Source organism: Phallusia mammillata, chromosome 3, assembly GCF_965637545.1.
Source record: "Phallusia mammillata chromosome 3, kaPhaMamm4.hap1.1, whole genome shotgun sequence".
Classification (NCBI taxonomy): Eukaryota; Metazoa; Chordata; class Ascidiacea; order Phlebobranchia; family Ascidiidae; genus Phallusia; species Phallusia mammillata.
The window spans coordinates 18073664-18089401 of NC_137254.1; the positions used below are offsets into that span (position 1 = coordinate 18073664).

The window sequence follows — 15738 nt, forward strand, 5'->3', positions numbered from 1 at the left end:
TAGCTTGCGAGAGGTGTTTTTTGGTGTTTTCAGCCGTGCCATACTAACTTTGAAGCAACAAGTTTGCGTGTTGACCATATAGACGAGCGCAAAAGACCGTGTCACATGTTAAAAACTTTGCGTTGCCATGATGTTGGGACAAAGTGGAAACGTCACACAGAATGGTTGTTCCAGATTGATCGATCTGTTTTTCTTCTGATTTAAGGTTAGTGACAGCGTTACGATATGCGTCAACTTCTGGCGCGACCTAAGCAGCTGCCAGTGCCGAAAAATCCAAGTCCGCCAATCGGCGCCAGGCTTTATTGATGAATTGCTGAAAAACAGGCCCGATGGAATGCTGATGTGATGCATCGCTACTAACAGCAGTTGGTGCAAGGAATGATGCAACAGCGTGGCATTCGCTAGGGAGGTTTTTGCTATGAATCTTACGTGCCATTCCAAAGCACGATTGTAGGATTTTTCCTCATAAATAGGAAGCATTATTTGTGCAGAGCCAGGAATGAAACGGTGACAAAAGTTTCCCATACCTGCAAACTCCGAAAGCTATTTGAAGGCGCAGGAACGTTTGGAAGGCTTTAACTTACTGCCAATGAAATGTCCTAGAAAATCAATTTGGAAACTCCAAATTTGCACTTTTCCACACTGGATAAAAGACTATGGTCGGAAAGTTGCTTGAAAGGCGTTTTAAGTGGCCACAGTGCTCGGATAATGACTGGCTTGCGACGAGTATTTTCTCTAGCTAAGCGATAAACTGGATTTATACATGCCAACATCAAACTTAGTTGAGACACGAGCAGTGCTTTAAAGCAGGGGTGTGCAATTTTCATGCGTGGGCCAAATAAAATTAACATGATTAAACTGAGTGCTGCACCGTCAAGTTGTTGGGTATCAAACACGCGTATATTGAGTAAAAAACTGAAAGTAATGTTTGCGATAACTTTCAGTAAAATCAGTTGCATTATCCCAGTGTCATTTTTAATGTAATTAATCAAAAATGGAAAAAAATGTCGAATTTTTAACACCCAACAGATACAGTCTTCTTCTACAAAAATGTATCTTCTTCAACAAAATCGACACAAAAAGATTTGAAAATACAGCGCTGTATTTTAGTAGATTGTCATAGAACTAATAAATCAATTCGGCTATTGTAACTTGTCGAAGAGTATTGGATGCTTGATGCATCGTGTATTGTGAAGTCATTTCCGACGTTTCAATTGTTTCTGAGCTATCAGTTTGCGGTGTTATTTTTTGGTAACCAATTGCGTATCGCCTACTGCTGTAGCTAGTTACAGCTGTTCATTTATAATGCACGGCATATTACACGGTCCTCTGTTTAGCATAATATATGTATTCGCTTCATAATTAGGTAGGAATTGTAAAATAGCTTTAATTAAGTCGGCAATTACAAATTAGTGTAAGCTTCTTATTTAAGAGATCACCAGTCATACAGTGCTTGTCGTTCAAGGATGTGAATCATATAGTGTTGCATACAGTAGAAAGCGGCTAACAATGGTATTTTCGACAGGTTGTTAGATATTGTAGTTTTTCTAAAAAAAAAAAAAAACTTAAAAAAACTGAATTCAACTACATGTACAGTGCAAATGATACAAAGCGAAATGACATATTAAGTCATTGCACTTAATTTCGCATTTATTATAGTAAATCATATTTTGGAGTCCACAAACACATTTGTATAAAGTGACTTAACAATAATCGCCAACACGACAATAAAGGTCTTTTCTAACACAACCGACGCTGCACCCTGCTCAACGGAAGTCTGCAACGAAAAGAACTAACCACGTTGCGTCATCAAGTAAAAGTGGCAGTCGAATATTACGTCACACAAAGCAATAGATTGCAACACAAGTTGTGGTGGGAAAAAGCGGGAATCAATAGAAATCAGCAATTACTAGCAAATACGATGTAATTTCAATCCAATTTAATTCTTTTGTTTGTCACGCAGAAAAGTACATTGCAATAATAATCGGAAAATTAGCAATTGCGTAACGGGATCATTGAAAGGCCAAACATTGGCCATCGAGTCAGTGACCCGGTATTATCAATCTAGGACACGAATCTCACCGTGTAAAGTTCGGGAACAAATCATAAATCTTAACAATGCCTTTGACTCACTTAAAGGAACTTGTTTTTTTCCCCGACGTTCTCAATATCGTAGATGGAAGACTAACTGTGTACTAGTAAGTCAGTAAGTGTAATATCGGCTAAAAAATAAATACGAAAGTGGTAAATCTCACGGACATATACTTGACCGTATTTGTCGTTTACTTTGTAATTAAGGTTCAACGGTAAGAGATAGCAATATCTAACTAGAAATTGTTTACAGAAACCCTGAAACCAAAATGTATAGACCAGGTGTTTGCCATTTGAGTTTTATTTTTTCTGTCTTTCTGTCATTAACCGCAGTGTGTGTGTGGAACATATTGTTTTTCGCCCCGGGTATTCTACCAAAACAGGAAATGAACAAAGTTGTTGCCCTGAAGGGGATCGAATTAAAGGCAAGTCTATCAAAACACTACTACTTGGACGAAAACGATACGTACAATATCAAAGTGAGCAATCTTTGTTTTATGTGTTATTACTAAGTTAGGAAGATATAGGCACCGTTTCGGAATCAAACGGTCCGTTTTGACATAATGCCTAAATAGCATCTTCGTTTAATGGCAGAAGAAGGTTTTTGCTTCTATGAGTACACCGTTATCGACACAGACCAAAAATTTGACTCAATTGATCGGGAACTGGAAACAATGTCACAAACCGGTTTTTAATTTTGTGTTCGTGAAAACTCACAAAACTGGTTCAACCACTACTTCAGTTTTACTCAAAAGATTCATGTTCAAACATAGATTGACTCAGGTAAGACTTTGACATTGGAAACACTTTAAACTAATATAGTGGCTTTCGCGCGCTCGTGTGTACGGTTCCTGCCATGAATAACTAGGCCCTGGACTGACTTTTAGTTTGTAAATGTTCTCCTGCGCCAGCTGAACCTACATACGCAAAAACAAACATCCTTTGCCACCCAAAACCAGAACCCGAAAGTAGAAACCCAAAATATTGCTCTAATTAAATTTATTAGTGAAGTTCCAGTGAGGTTCGCTTGATATACTCAATATCTGTATTTTCAAACTTAAGATTTTTTTGAGTAGGATGAGGCATTTGACCCTGTAACTCTCATAAAACAATTCATATTTTTTTGTTTATAGATATCTCACAACAGTTTTTGTGTTTAAACTTTAAACCAAACTCGACACAAACAACACTTTGTCGGTCCGCAATTGCAGTTGTGTGCAAAGCTTGGTAATGGGTTGTTACTATCCAAGTCCAAATCAACTTAAAAAGTTATTGATTTGCGGGACGTATTCATCATATTTTATCATAGATAATAATAATCAAACCGAAAGAGTGGGTATCACACGGAAAAGCTAACAATCTTTGCCCCCTATACAACGCTTCACCAAAGGCTTAGTCAAAAACATCTCTCTCGCCGTCGCTAGGCGAGGCATATCTATCCCGCCGCAGCTGGGCTCGGCCTTTATATCCGGTTGCCAGCTTGCTTCATGCGCTTCTGACTTTACATTACAAAAAGAGACTACATGCGAATAAAGTTACAAGAGTTGCGACAACGAATGCGTCAGTTATTCGTTTTTGAAATGCATGGTTTGTTTCTTTTAACAATGCAAGCCTAAACGTTTCCTGTCCCATCCGAGCAAACCGAGCTATATCACATCCTTCTGCTGTTCGCCTGCTGTTTGAGACATGACGGAAATGATTGTTTGTCTGTGTTATTATAACACCATGGTTAGCAAATCGCACCATGTTGGATTTACAAATAAGTAAATCGTTTGCCAGTTCATCAAACCTTTTGGAACAGAGTAATCAATGAAAACAACTGCACTAACATTTTTGTTGCACAGGTTCCGAAATTATCAATCGTATGATTTGGGAATCGATCCCATGTTGGAAGATGTCAATAAAATAAACATTCAAATACAAAAATTGGATAAAGATATGAATTTGGTAATGTTGCTTGAATATTTGGATGAATCTCTAATACTTTTGAAGGTATTTTATCTAGATATAATGTTTTTCAAGCCTTTAAATGTTTGTTTTTCTAAATTGTTGTGTTAAATAAATTCCAAATTATTTGTTAATTTTCAATTATAGAGAAGAGTTATTTCCATTGTCGGTGTAGTCAAATTTCTTAAATCTTGAAAAGCTTTACAGAAATATTTAATTGTTTTAGGATCTGCTGTGTTTAGATTGGGACGATTTGAGCAAGATTGGTCACAGCAACAAACGTTCTTACAATCGAAAGCCTATATTGGACGATCAAGAAAGGAAAAACTTTAAGCTACTATACAACATAGTAAGTGAAAGAGTATATTTCAATCTGTGTGGTTACAATATTGATCACCAATTGCATGAAAAAGTATGTTTTGTATTTACAGTAATCTTTTGTTCAATTTTAAACAACATGTAAATCTGTCATCCTAGTTATTTCGTACAACTGGGACATAATGAACTTCATGAGGCTAAAATACACATGTTTAGCAAGCAATTTCTCTTTTTCCAAGGACATTGCACTTTACAATCACTTTAACAAAACTTTCTGGAAACGGGTTGAGTCGTATGGACGAGACAGAATGGACAAAGATGTGAAGATACTTCACAGCAAGCAAAATCCTTTGATTGATAAACCACGTCGTAGTGTTTCACCTAAGAGGAAATTGAACATAAGTTCAACACTAATAGCTGATTTGCAAAAATACATGTTCGAAAATAACGGAAATTGTATTTACCCGAGCTGGAAAGAGCCTTTGTACGTCAAAATAAACTAGTTTACCCTAAACAGTTTTTGCCTTGTTGAGATATGTATATTGTACACCAGTTTATGGTTGTTGATTATAAATTATTGTTGATTACATGATTTTTGTGTTTTACAAGTCATTGTTTTAAAATCTAATAACTACGTAAATGCAACCTAAGTGCAAAGTGGTTTGGTAATTGGTTTGTCTTATTCAAATTTTTCGGTTTTTTTGTGAGCCCAAAGTTTCAAATTTTTATTTTTTTGGCATGTGAGCCCCAAAGTTACAAGTTCAGCTCTTTTCACCACCTATCGATGCCGAATAAGTACATTTTTGCTGTCTCTTGAAATAAGTATGTTATAATTATACTTGAACATTAAAATAGATATGAGAGCGCTTACATTTTTTTGTCACAGTAACCCATCTATTTTGGACACTATATGTAAATGATTCATGAATTCCACAAGCTACCCATGCCTACTAAGCACGAGTCACCTAATGTTTTTCATGACCCTAAATGCGTGTTTTTTTTGGATTGCATTGGCAGATAAAGTTGAATGATGTGCTGATTTGTACAGTGTACTACCAAAACTTTGAATGCTACCATTTTAGCTTCATACTTTTGCGTAATAAATAAAGGGTTGCTGTCGGACACACTATTTACAATTATAAACATTTTTCTTATTTAGTGGTGTATACCGTGTGATTCAGCCGGTCGCACCGGTTCTATAGAACCGTCTCACGAAATTTTATGAGATCAGCGAACTGGTTGACATTACAGGTTACTGTCAATGGACTTTTTGTAACAGAACCGGCTGAAAAATATGACTTTTGTTATAGAACCGGCTGACAACAAATTTGAATCCCACCACACCGTGTGTATAAAGATACTGGCGTAACGACGTGTCAGTCGAAATGCCTTATTAAGACACTGAGTAGAAAGAAGTGGGTAAAATGAAAACTTACTTAAAATTAAGATTTGTTTTCTTGTTTTTAGTGCAAGTTTTGTTTCACTTTCTTGTCATTTAAGATAAAGTGGTTTAAAACTTTTGGTTTTGGTTTTTGTATTACAGTTCTTGGATTGTTCTTTATTCTAGTTTAAACTAAAAGTTTTCAATTTTTCATGAAAAAAAAAAATTTTTACGTCAACTGACCAGCGCTTATTAATGCTTCAACTGATTAAAATTGTTCACGACACATCAGTATGACATAAACAACATATTCAATGTGAAACTACAATCCCAATGTGTGATAAAGTAGCACAGCGATGATTATTTTGCAAAATTAGTAGCAGTGGTTTACCTATCCAGCTCGTTCCCACTTGCGAGCTAAAACTTCGCCAGGATATTAAACTTTGTAACAATTTAATTGAATGTATTGCCAAACCATGGGATGAACTTTGCAATATTTGCTGTCACATTTTAATTAGGATGCAAACTTTACTCGATAAACATAAAGTTCTAGCCTTATGTTTCCTACAAAGCTGTAATTGGTCACCGATTTTGTGCCAAAATTGTTTACGAAAACAAATCGAAAGAGAACATGTGTGCAATCTACGAACTTAGATTTGAGAATATATGTTAAAAATCGCCTATGCCACTACTCTTTCTTGTCATGCTATATCTGACTTTTCATTTATTTGTCGAGAAAACCAACAAACTAAATAGCGAAATACATGTAAGGAGATTCCAAAGCTTTGTTATTGTAAAATTATGGATGCAATGTTATGGACGGCGATATTAGTTTAGTTTTTTTGCGAGGCAAACAAAATTACCCTTCAAACGCATCAGCACACATAACAAGTAATTAAATTACAAAATTCCGCCATACAAAAAACATACGTTTTTACTGTGTACGGTTAACATGCCATATGTTCACCGACTGCCTTATAACGGTGACAGTTTTTATAGGCGAGGTACAAGAAAACAAAAATGTTCAAAGGAATAAGTTTGAACGGACAAGAAAGCGATTGAACGGACACACTGTTCTCCACACATCTTGATAACAAATCAGCTGTGTGCATGAATTTACCTGGAGTAAACTCTGCGGTGAAATGAAATCTTTCGAACATGCATTTTTGCAAACCAGCTTTTAGGGTTGAACTTATGGTTGAAAGTTTTAATAGAGGTGAAACACGATCAGTTAATTTATCAATCAAAGGATTTTGCTTGCTGCGAAGTATCTTCACATCTTTGTCCATTATGTCTCGTCCATACACCTCAACCCGATTCCAGAAAGTTTTGTTAAAGTGATTGTAAAGTGCAATGTCCTTGGAAAAAGAGAAATTGTTTGCTGAAAACATGTTTATTTTAGCCCCATGTAATTCATTATGTCCCAGTTGTAGGAAATAACTAGGATGACAGAATTTAGAACATTGGACAAACTACGTTATTTGAACTAGAACAAAAGATTATTTTGAATAGAGAACATACTTTGTTATGCAATTGGTGATCAATACTTTAACCATACACAATGAAATATACTCTTTAATGGTGCATACCTACTATGTTGTAGAGTAGCTCAAAGTATTTCTTTTCTTGTTCGTCCGTTACCGGCTTTCGATTGTGAGAACGTTTGTTGCTGTGACCAATCTAGCTTAAATCGTCCCAATCTAAACACAGCAGATCCTAAAACAATTAAAAATGTCTGTAAGGCTTTTCAAGATTTAACGCGAAAAATTAACAAATTTGACTAATAATTACCAACACCGACAATTGTAGTAACTCTTGTTCATCATTAAAGATTAACAAATAATTTGGAATTTATTTAACACAACCTTAAAGAAAAGCAAACATTTAAAGGCTTGAAAAATATGAAATCTGGTAAAAATACCTTCAAAAGTATTAGAGATTCATCCAGATATTCAAGCAACATTACCAAATCAATATCTTTATCTAACTTTTGTATTTGACTGTTTATTTCATTGACGTCTTCCAACATAGGATCGATTCCCAAATCATACGATTGATAATTTCGAAACCTAAAAAAACAAAAATGTTAGTGCAGTTGCTTTGGTTTATTACTTTGTCCCAGAAGGTTCGATCAACTGCCAAATAAGTTACTTGGTGTGCCAAGAGATACTTGGTGTGCCAAAAGTGTTTCAATATTTTTATGAACTGAAATTGAATCGTAGTGAAAATATACTTAAAGTATGTCTGTGGTAATTATTCTCTCCGTGCTTAAAACCAAAAGAAAAAAAATCATACCTGAAATAAAATGGAACCGAATTGTTTAGCATGACAGCAGCTTTTGATAGAAACTGAGCAGTGGTCATGGTTTTACCCCGTTCGATGTAAACTGTTGGCATTCCACCGCACATAAACGAGCGTTTTTCGTAGTGAGGAAAATAGTTTAATGCCGAAAGAAATTGATCCCACGGTTTGCGAATAATTGTTAAATATCTGTAATGATCAAGCAAATTTTTTGTCGAACCTTTCGAGAACACAATGCATTTTGCTAACCATGCGCATGTTGTTTAGCAACATGTGCAATAAACATTACGAACCTGGTGTCGCAATGAAAACACTGTTTCATTTCTTCTGAATAAAACCTCATGTGCTGAATATTAATGGAAGATCCTTTTGGAAGCAAGAACTTGCACTTAAAGCGACCAGGGTAGCCACTCACAAAACAACCGTGAAACCTACGCGTCGAAAACTGCAAAACGTATATAAATTATTTAGTTAGTGTCGCACCAAATGACTTGTTAGTAAGTTATGCTTATTTTGGGCCAAATAATGGCAGTTTTTGGGTGTGCTACGCACTATTTTGGTTTTGATTATTTTCTATGCTAAAAATGTATGATAAATACGTCCCTCTAATCAATAAATTTTAAGTTGCGTTATTAACTTTGGTTTTGGATTGTAAAAACTTGTGATTATGATTTGTACACAAACTGCAAGTGTTGGCCAACAAAGTGGTTTTTGTACCGAGTTTGGTTGAAAGTTTAAACACAAAAACTGTTGCGAGATATTTTTCAAGTAGAAATCCCTGCCAGTACATATACTTTAATGAACATGGACACGGCTTCACAAACTCGTCTCTGCGGCCGCAGGTTGTACATCCTTTACTGAAACTTAACGAGGCATAAAAACCTGATTCGTGCCCGGGGGTGTCCTGGGTTCGAACCCGTGAAAAAGACCTACGGCAATGCTGCTGGGATCGTGGTATGGAAAGGAACTTTACGTGAAATTGAAGTTTATGCACTGTAGCCGATAGCAGCAGTGTTAAAAACGCTAGGGGTAAAAGTTTTTGTTGTTCTGAACGTATACAATTGTCAGGAAGGCTGCTGGTTAAAGTGGATAAAATCTACAGTTCTTTCTTTTAATCTGTGCGGATTTCAAGCAGATCCAGGAGAGCTCGTCCTCTCATCTCGGGCCTGCTGGTCTTGCCATGAGTGGGCTTGGTAAGATGTTGATGTGCAATGGAATGCGGATGTCCATGAACCCGTTATTGTGGTATCATCAACCATACAGAATTGTATTCGGCAACAGAGTAAAACGGTCGACTAAGGCTAGGAAGTGTATTTTTCTCTGTGAAGCTGCAAGCGGTCCAACAATGTCGACGTTAATATGTTGAAAGCGTGTCACGTAGCTTGCGAGAGGTGTTTTTTGGTGTTTTCAGCCGTGCCATACTAACTTTGAAGCAACAAGTTTGCGTGTTGACCATATAGACGAGCGCAAAAGACCGTGTCACATGTTAAAAACTTTGCGTTGCCATGATGTTGGGACAAAGTGGAAACGTCATACAGAATGGTTGTTCCAGATTGATCGATCTGTTTTTCTTCTGATTTAAGGTTAGTGACAGCGTTACGATATGCGTCAACTTCTGGCGCGACCTAAGCAGCTGCCAGTGCCGAAAAATCCAAGTCCGCCAATCGGCGCCAGGCTTTATTGATGAATTGCTGAAAAACAGGCCCGATGGAATGCTGATGTGATGCATCGCTACTAACAGCAGTTGGTGCAAGGAATGATGCAACAGCGTGGCATTCGCTAGGGAGGTTTTTGCTATGAATCTTACGTGCCATTCCAAAGCACGATTGTAGGATTTTTCCTCATAAATAGGAAGCATTATTTGTGCAGAGCCAGGAATGAAACGGTGACAAAAGTTTCCAATACCTGCAAACTCCGAAAGCTATTTGAAGGCGCAGGAACGTTTGGAAGGCTTTAACTTACTGCCAATGAAATGTCCTAGAAAATCAATTTGGAAACTCCAAATTTGCACTTTTCCACACTGGATAAAAAACTATGGTCGGAAAGTTGCTTGAAAGGCGTTTTAAGTGGCCACAGTGCTCGGATAATGACTGGCTTGCGACGAGTATTTTCTCTAGCTAAGCGATAAACTGGATTTATACATGCCAACATCAAACTTAGTTGAGACACGAGCAGTGCTTTAAAGCAGGGGTGTGCAATTTTCATGCGTGGGCCAAATAAAATTAACATGATTAAACTGAGTGCTGCACCGTCAAGTTGTTGGGTATCAAACACGCGTATATTGAGTAAAAAACTGAAAGTAATGTTTGCGATAACTTTCAGTAAAATCAGTTGCATTATCCCAGTGTCATTTTTAATGTAATTAATCAAAAATGGAAAAAAATGTCGAATTTTTAACACCCAACAGATACAGTCTTCTTCTACAAAAATGTATCTTCTTCAACAAAATCGACACAAAAAGATTTGAAAATACAGCGCTGTATTTTAGTAGATTGTCATAGAACTAATAAATCAATTCGGCTATTGTAACTTGTCGAAGAGTATTGGATGCTTGATGCATCGTGTATTGTGAAGTCATTTCCGACGTTTCAATTGTTTCTGAGCTATCAGTTTGCGGTGTTATTTTTTGGTAACCAATTGCGTATCGCCTACTGCTGTAGCTAGTTACAGCTGTTCATTTATAATGCACGGCATATTACACGGTCCTCTGTTTAGCATAATATATGTATTCGCTTCATAATTAGGTAGGAATTGTAAAATAGCTTTAATTAAGTCGGCAATTACAAATTAGTGTAAGCTTCTTATTTAAGAGATCACCAGTCATACAGTGCTTGTCGTTCAAGGATGTGAATCATATAGTGTTGCATACAGTAGAAAGCGGCTAACAATGGTATTTTCGACAGGTTGTTAGATATTGTAGTTTTTCTAAAAAAAAAAAAAAACTTAAAAAAACTGAATTCAACTACATGTACAGTGCAAATGATACAAAGCGAAATGACATATTAAGTCATTGCACTTAATTTCGCATTTATTATAGTAAATCATATTTTGGAGTCCACAAACACATTTGTATAAAGTGACTTAACAATAATCGCCAACACGACAATAAAGGTCTTTTCTAACACAACCGACGCAGCACCCTGCTCAACGGAAGTCTGCAACGAAAAGAACTAACCACGTTGCGTCATCAAGTAAAAGTGGCAGTCGAATATTACGTCACACAAAGCAATAGATTGCAACACAAGTTGTGGTGGGAAAAAGCGGGAATCAATAGAAATCAGCAATTACTAGCAAATACGATGTAATTTCAATCCAATTTAATTCTTTTGTTTGTCACGCAGAAAAGTACATTGCAATAATAATCGGAAAATTAGCAATTGCGTAACGGGATCATTGAAAGGCCAAACATTGGCCATCGAGTCAGTGACCCGGTATTATCAATCTAGGACACGAATCTCACCGTGTAAAGTTCGGGAACAAATCATAAATCTTAACAATGCCTTTGACTCACTTAAAGGAACTTGTTTTTTTCCCCGACGTTCTCAATATCGTAGATGGAAGACTAACTGTGTACTAGTAAGTCAGTAAGTGTAATATCGGCTAAAAAATAAATACGAAAGTGGTAAATCTCACGGACATATACTTGACCGTATTTGTCGTTTACTTTGTAATTAAGGTTCAACGGTAAGAGATAGCAATATCTAACTAGAAATTGTTTACAGAAACCCTGAAACCAAAATGTATAGACCAGGTGTTTGCCATTTGAGTTTTATTTTTTCTGTCTTTCTGTCATTAACCGCAGTGTGTGTGTGGAACATATTGTTTTTCGCCCCGGGTATTCTACCAAAACAGGAAATGAACAAAGTTGTTGCCCTGAAGGGGATCGAATTAAAGGCAAGTCTATCAAAACACTACTACTTGGACGAAAACGATACGTACAATATCAAAGTGAGCAATCTTTGTTTTATGTGTTATTACTAAGTTAGGAAGATATAGGCACCGTTTCGGAATCAAACGGTCCGTTTTGACATAATGCCTAAATAGCATCTTCGTTTAATGGCAGAAGAAGGTTTTTGCTTCTATGAGTACACCGTTATCGACACAGACCAAAAATTTGACTCAATTGATCGGGAACTGGAAACAATGTCACAAACCGGTTTTTAATTTTGTGTTCGTGAAAACTCACAAAACTGGTTCAACCACTACTTCAGTTTTACTCAAAAGATTCATGTTCAAACATAGATTGACTCAGGTAAGACTTTGACATTGGAAACACTTTAAACTAATATAGTGGCTTTCGCGCGCTCGTGTGTACGGTTCCTGCCATGAATAACTAGGCCCTGGACTGACTTTTAGTTTGTAAATGTTCTCCTGCGCCAGCTGAACCTACATACGCAAAAACAAACATCCTTTGCCACCCAAAACCAGAACCCGAAAGTAGAAACCCAAAATATTGCTCTAATTAAATTTATTAGTGAAGTTCCAGTGAGGTTCGCTTGATATACTCAATATCTGTATTTTCAAACTTAAGATTTTTTTGAGTAGGATGAGGCATTTGACCCTGTAACTCTCATAAAACAATTCATATTTTTTTGTTTTTTTGTTTATAGATATCTCACAACAGTTTTTGTGTTTAAACTTTAAACCAAACTCGACACAAACAACACTTTGTCGGTCCGCAATTGCAGTTGTGTGCAAAGCTTGGTAATGGGTTGTTACTATCCAAGTCCAAAGCAACTTAAAAAGTTATTGATTTGCGGGACGTATTCATCATATTTTATCATAGATAATAATAATCAAACCGAAAGAGTGGGTATCACACGGAAAAGCTAACAATCTTTGCCCCCCCCCCCCCCCCCCCCCCCAAAATGTATCACTTAAAGTCAGTTGATGCGACACACTCTAAATAATGTAAATACGTTTTGCAGTTTTCGACCCGTATGTTTCCCGGTTGTTTTGTGGGTGGTTATCCTGGTCGCTTTAAGTGCAAGTTCTTGCTTCCAAAAGGATCTTCCATCAATGTTGAGCACATAAGGTTTGATGCAGAAGAAATGAAACAATGTTTTCACCCCGACACAAGGTTCGTAATGCTTATCACATGCGTTGCTAAGCAACATGCGCATGATTAGCAAAATGCGTTGTGTTCTCAAAAGGTTCCACAAAAAATTTGCTTGTCCATTACAGATATTTAACAATTATTCGCAAACCGTGGGATGAGTTTCTTTCAGCATTCAACTATTTTCCTCACTACGAAAAGCGCACGATTATGTGCGGTGGAATGCCAACAGTTTACATCGAACAGGGTAAAAAAATGACCACTGCTCAGTTTCTATCAAAAGCTGCTGTCATGCTAAACACTTCGGTTCCATTTTATTTCAGGTATGCTTTTTTTGTTTGGTTTTAAGTACGGAAATAATAATCACAACAAACATACATTAAGTATCTTGGGTTACGATTCAATTTCAATTCATAAAAATATTGAAAAATTTTACTCTTGGGACATTAAGTGTAAACGCTCCCAGTTATCCTATTAGACTGAACTATCTGTCTCAAGTCTAAACTGTCGCACAAACTAAAATATATTTTTTATGATCAAAGGTTAAATCTTTCAATTTATACTTAATCAAGCGTGAATTCACTCTGACGCTTATGGAATCTGTGCACTATTTTCAGTTGAAATTAGAGTTCAACTATTTAGCAGGGCTATGTCCCTAAATACATAAAACCTTTAGCACACCACCTTCTGATTTAATGAATACAATACAATGTAAGATTATACAAATACAACGCTTCACCAAAGGCTTAGTCAAAAACATCTCTCTCGCCGTCGCTAGGCGAGGCATATCTATCCCGCCGCAGCTGGGCTCGGCCTTTATATCCGGTTGCCAGCTTGCTTCATGCGCTTCTGACTTTACATTACAAAAAGAGACTACATGCGAATAAAGTTACAAGAGTTGCGACAACGAATGCGTCAGTTATTCGTTTTTGAAATGCATGGTTTGTTTCTTTTAACAATGCAAGCCTAAACGTTTCCTGTCCCATCCGAGCAAACCGAGCTATATCACATCCTTCTGCTGTTCGCCTGCTGTTTGAGACATGACGGAAATGATTGTTTGTCTGTGTTATTATAACACCATGGTTAGCAAATCGCACCATGTTGGATTTACAAATAAGTAAATCGTTTGCCAGTTCATCAAACCTTTTGGAACAGAGTAATCAATGAAAACAACTGCACTAACATTTTTGTTGCACAGGTTCCGAAATTATCAATCGTATGATTTGGGAATCGATCCCATGTTGGAAGATGTCAATAAAATAAACATTCAAATACAAAAATTGGATAAAGATATGAATTTGGTAATGTTGCTTGAATATTTGGATGAATCTCTAATACTTTTGAAGGTATTTTATCTAGATATAATGTTTTTCAAGCCTTTAAATGTTTGTTTTTCTAAATTGTTGTGTTAAATAAATTCCAAATTATTTGTTAATTTTCAATTATAGAGAAGAGTTATTTCCATTGTCGGTGTAGTCAAATTTCTTAAATCTTGAAAAGCTTTACAGAAATGTTTAATTGTTTTAGGATCTGCTGTGTTTAGATTGGGACGATTTGAGCAAGATTGGTCACAGCAACAAACGTTCTTACAATCGAAAGCCTATATTGGACGATCAAGAAAGGAAAAACTTTAAGCTACTATACAACATAGTAAGTGAAAGAGTATATTTCAATCTGTGTGGTTACAATATTGATCACCAATTGCATGAAAAAGTATGTTTTGTATTTACAGTAATCTTTTGTTCAATTTTAAACAACATGTAAATCTGTCATCCTAGTTATTTCGTACAACTGGGACATAATGAACTTCATGAGGCTAAAATACACATGTTTAGCAAGCAATTTCTCTTTTTCCAAGGACATTGCACTTTACAATCACTTTAACAAAACTTTCTGGAAACGGGTTGAGTCGTATGGACGAGACAGAATGGACAAAGATGTGAAGATACTTCACAGCAAGCAAAATCCTTTGATTGATAAACCACGTCGTAGTGTTTCACCTAAGAGGAAATTGAACATAAGTTCAACACTAATAGCTGATTTGCAAAAATACATGTTCGAAAATAACGGAAATTGTATTTACCCGAGCTGGAAAGAGCCTTTGTACATCAAAAAAAACTAGTTTACCCTAAACAGTTTTTGCCTTGTTGAGATATGTATATTGTACACCAGTTTATGGTTGTTGATTATAAATTATTGTTGATTACATGATTTTTGTGTTTTACAAGTCATTGTTTTAAAATCTAATAACTACGTAAATGCAACCTAAGTGCAAAGTGGTTTGGTAATTGGTTTGTCTTATTCAAATTTTTCGGTTTTTTTGTGAGCCCAAAGTTTCAAATTTTTATTTTTTTGGCATGTGAGCCCCAAAGTTACAAGTTCAGCTCTTTTCACCACCTATCGATGCCGAATAAGTACATTTTTGCTGTCTCTTGAAATAAGTATGTTATAATTATACTTGAACATTAAAATAGATATGAGAGCGCTTACATTTTTTTGTCACAGTAACCCATCTATTTTGGACACTATATGTAAATGATTCATGAATTCCACAAGCTACCCATGCCTACTAAGCACGAGTCACCTAATGTTTTTCATGACCCTAAATGCGTGTTTTTTTTTGGATTGCATTGGCAGATAAAGT

General features: G+C 36.2%; 2 protein-coding genes across 3 annotated transcripts; both read left to right on the forward strand.

The window, feature by feature from the left end:
• The first annotated feature begins 3762 nt into the window (after positions 1–3762).
• LOC145217578 (galactosylceramide sulfotransferase-like) lies at positions 3763–5472 on the forward strand. Of its 2 annotated transcripts, none has more exons than XM_080084849.1 (3): positions 3763–4083; positions 4265–4387; positions 4596–5472. In XM_080084849.1, exons 1-3 carry the CDS (start codon positions 3901–3903, stop codon positions 4857–4859), a joined length of 570 nt encoding a protein of 189 aa, XP_079940975.1. In that variant the 5' UTR covers positions 3763–3900; the 3' UTR covers positions 4860–5472. The 2 variants fall into 2 exon arrangements, with proteins under 2 accessions (XP_079940975.1, XP_079940976.1); XM_080084850.1 differs by having other exon boundaries at positions 3763–4038.
• A 5343-nt stretch (positions 5473–10815) lies between these two features.
• On the forward strand, positions 10816–15255 carry LOC145217567 (galactosylceramide sulfotransferase-like). Its single transcript, XM_080084837.1, has 7 exons — positions 10816–11986; positions 12102–12290; positions 12967–13118; positions 13223–13417; positions 14293–14440; positions 14622–14744; positions 14953–15255. The coding sequence occupies exons 1-7, from the start codon at positions 11777–11779 to the stop codon at positions 15214–15216; spliced, it is 1281 nt and encodes a 426-aa protein (XP_079940963.1). The 5' UTR covers positions 10816–11776; the 3' UTR covers positions 15217–15255.
• The last annotated feature ends 483 nt before the right edge of the window (positions 15256–15738 follow it).

Bases quoted from the DNA above. Each gene is read 5' to 3' on its own strand.
- LOC145217578 (XM_080084849.1), top strand. From the start codon at position 3,901: ATGAAAACAACTGCACTAACATTTTTGTTGCACAGGTTCCGAAATTAT. The intron at 4,084-4,264 runs GTATTTTATCTA...TAATTGTTTTAG, and splicing joins AATCTCTAATACTTTTGAAG to GATCTGCTGTGTTTAGATTG. The intron at 4,388-4,595 runs GTAAGTGAAAGA...TCTTTTTCCAAG, and splicing joins TTAAGCTACTATACAACATA to GACATTGCACTTTACAATCA.
- LOC145217567 (XM_080084837.1), top strand. From the start codon at position 11,777: ATGTATAGACCAGGTGTTTGCCATTTGAGTTTTATTTTTTCTGTCTTT. The intron at 11,987-12,101 runs GTGAGCAATCTT...GTTTAATGGCAG, and splicing joins ACGATACGTACAATATCAAA to AAGAAGGTTTTTGCTTCTAT. The intron at 12,291-12,966 runs GTAAGACTTTGA...TACGTTTTGCAG, and splicing joins TCAAACATAGATTGACTCAG to TTTTCGACCCGTATGTTTCC.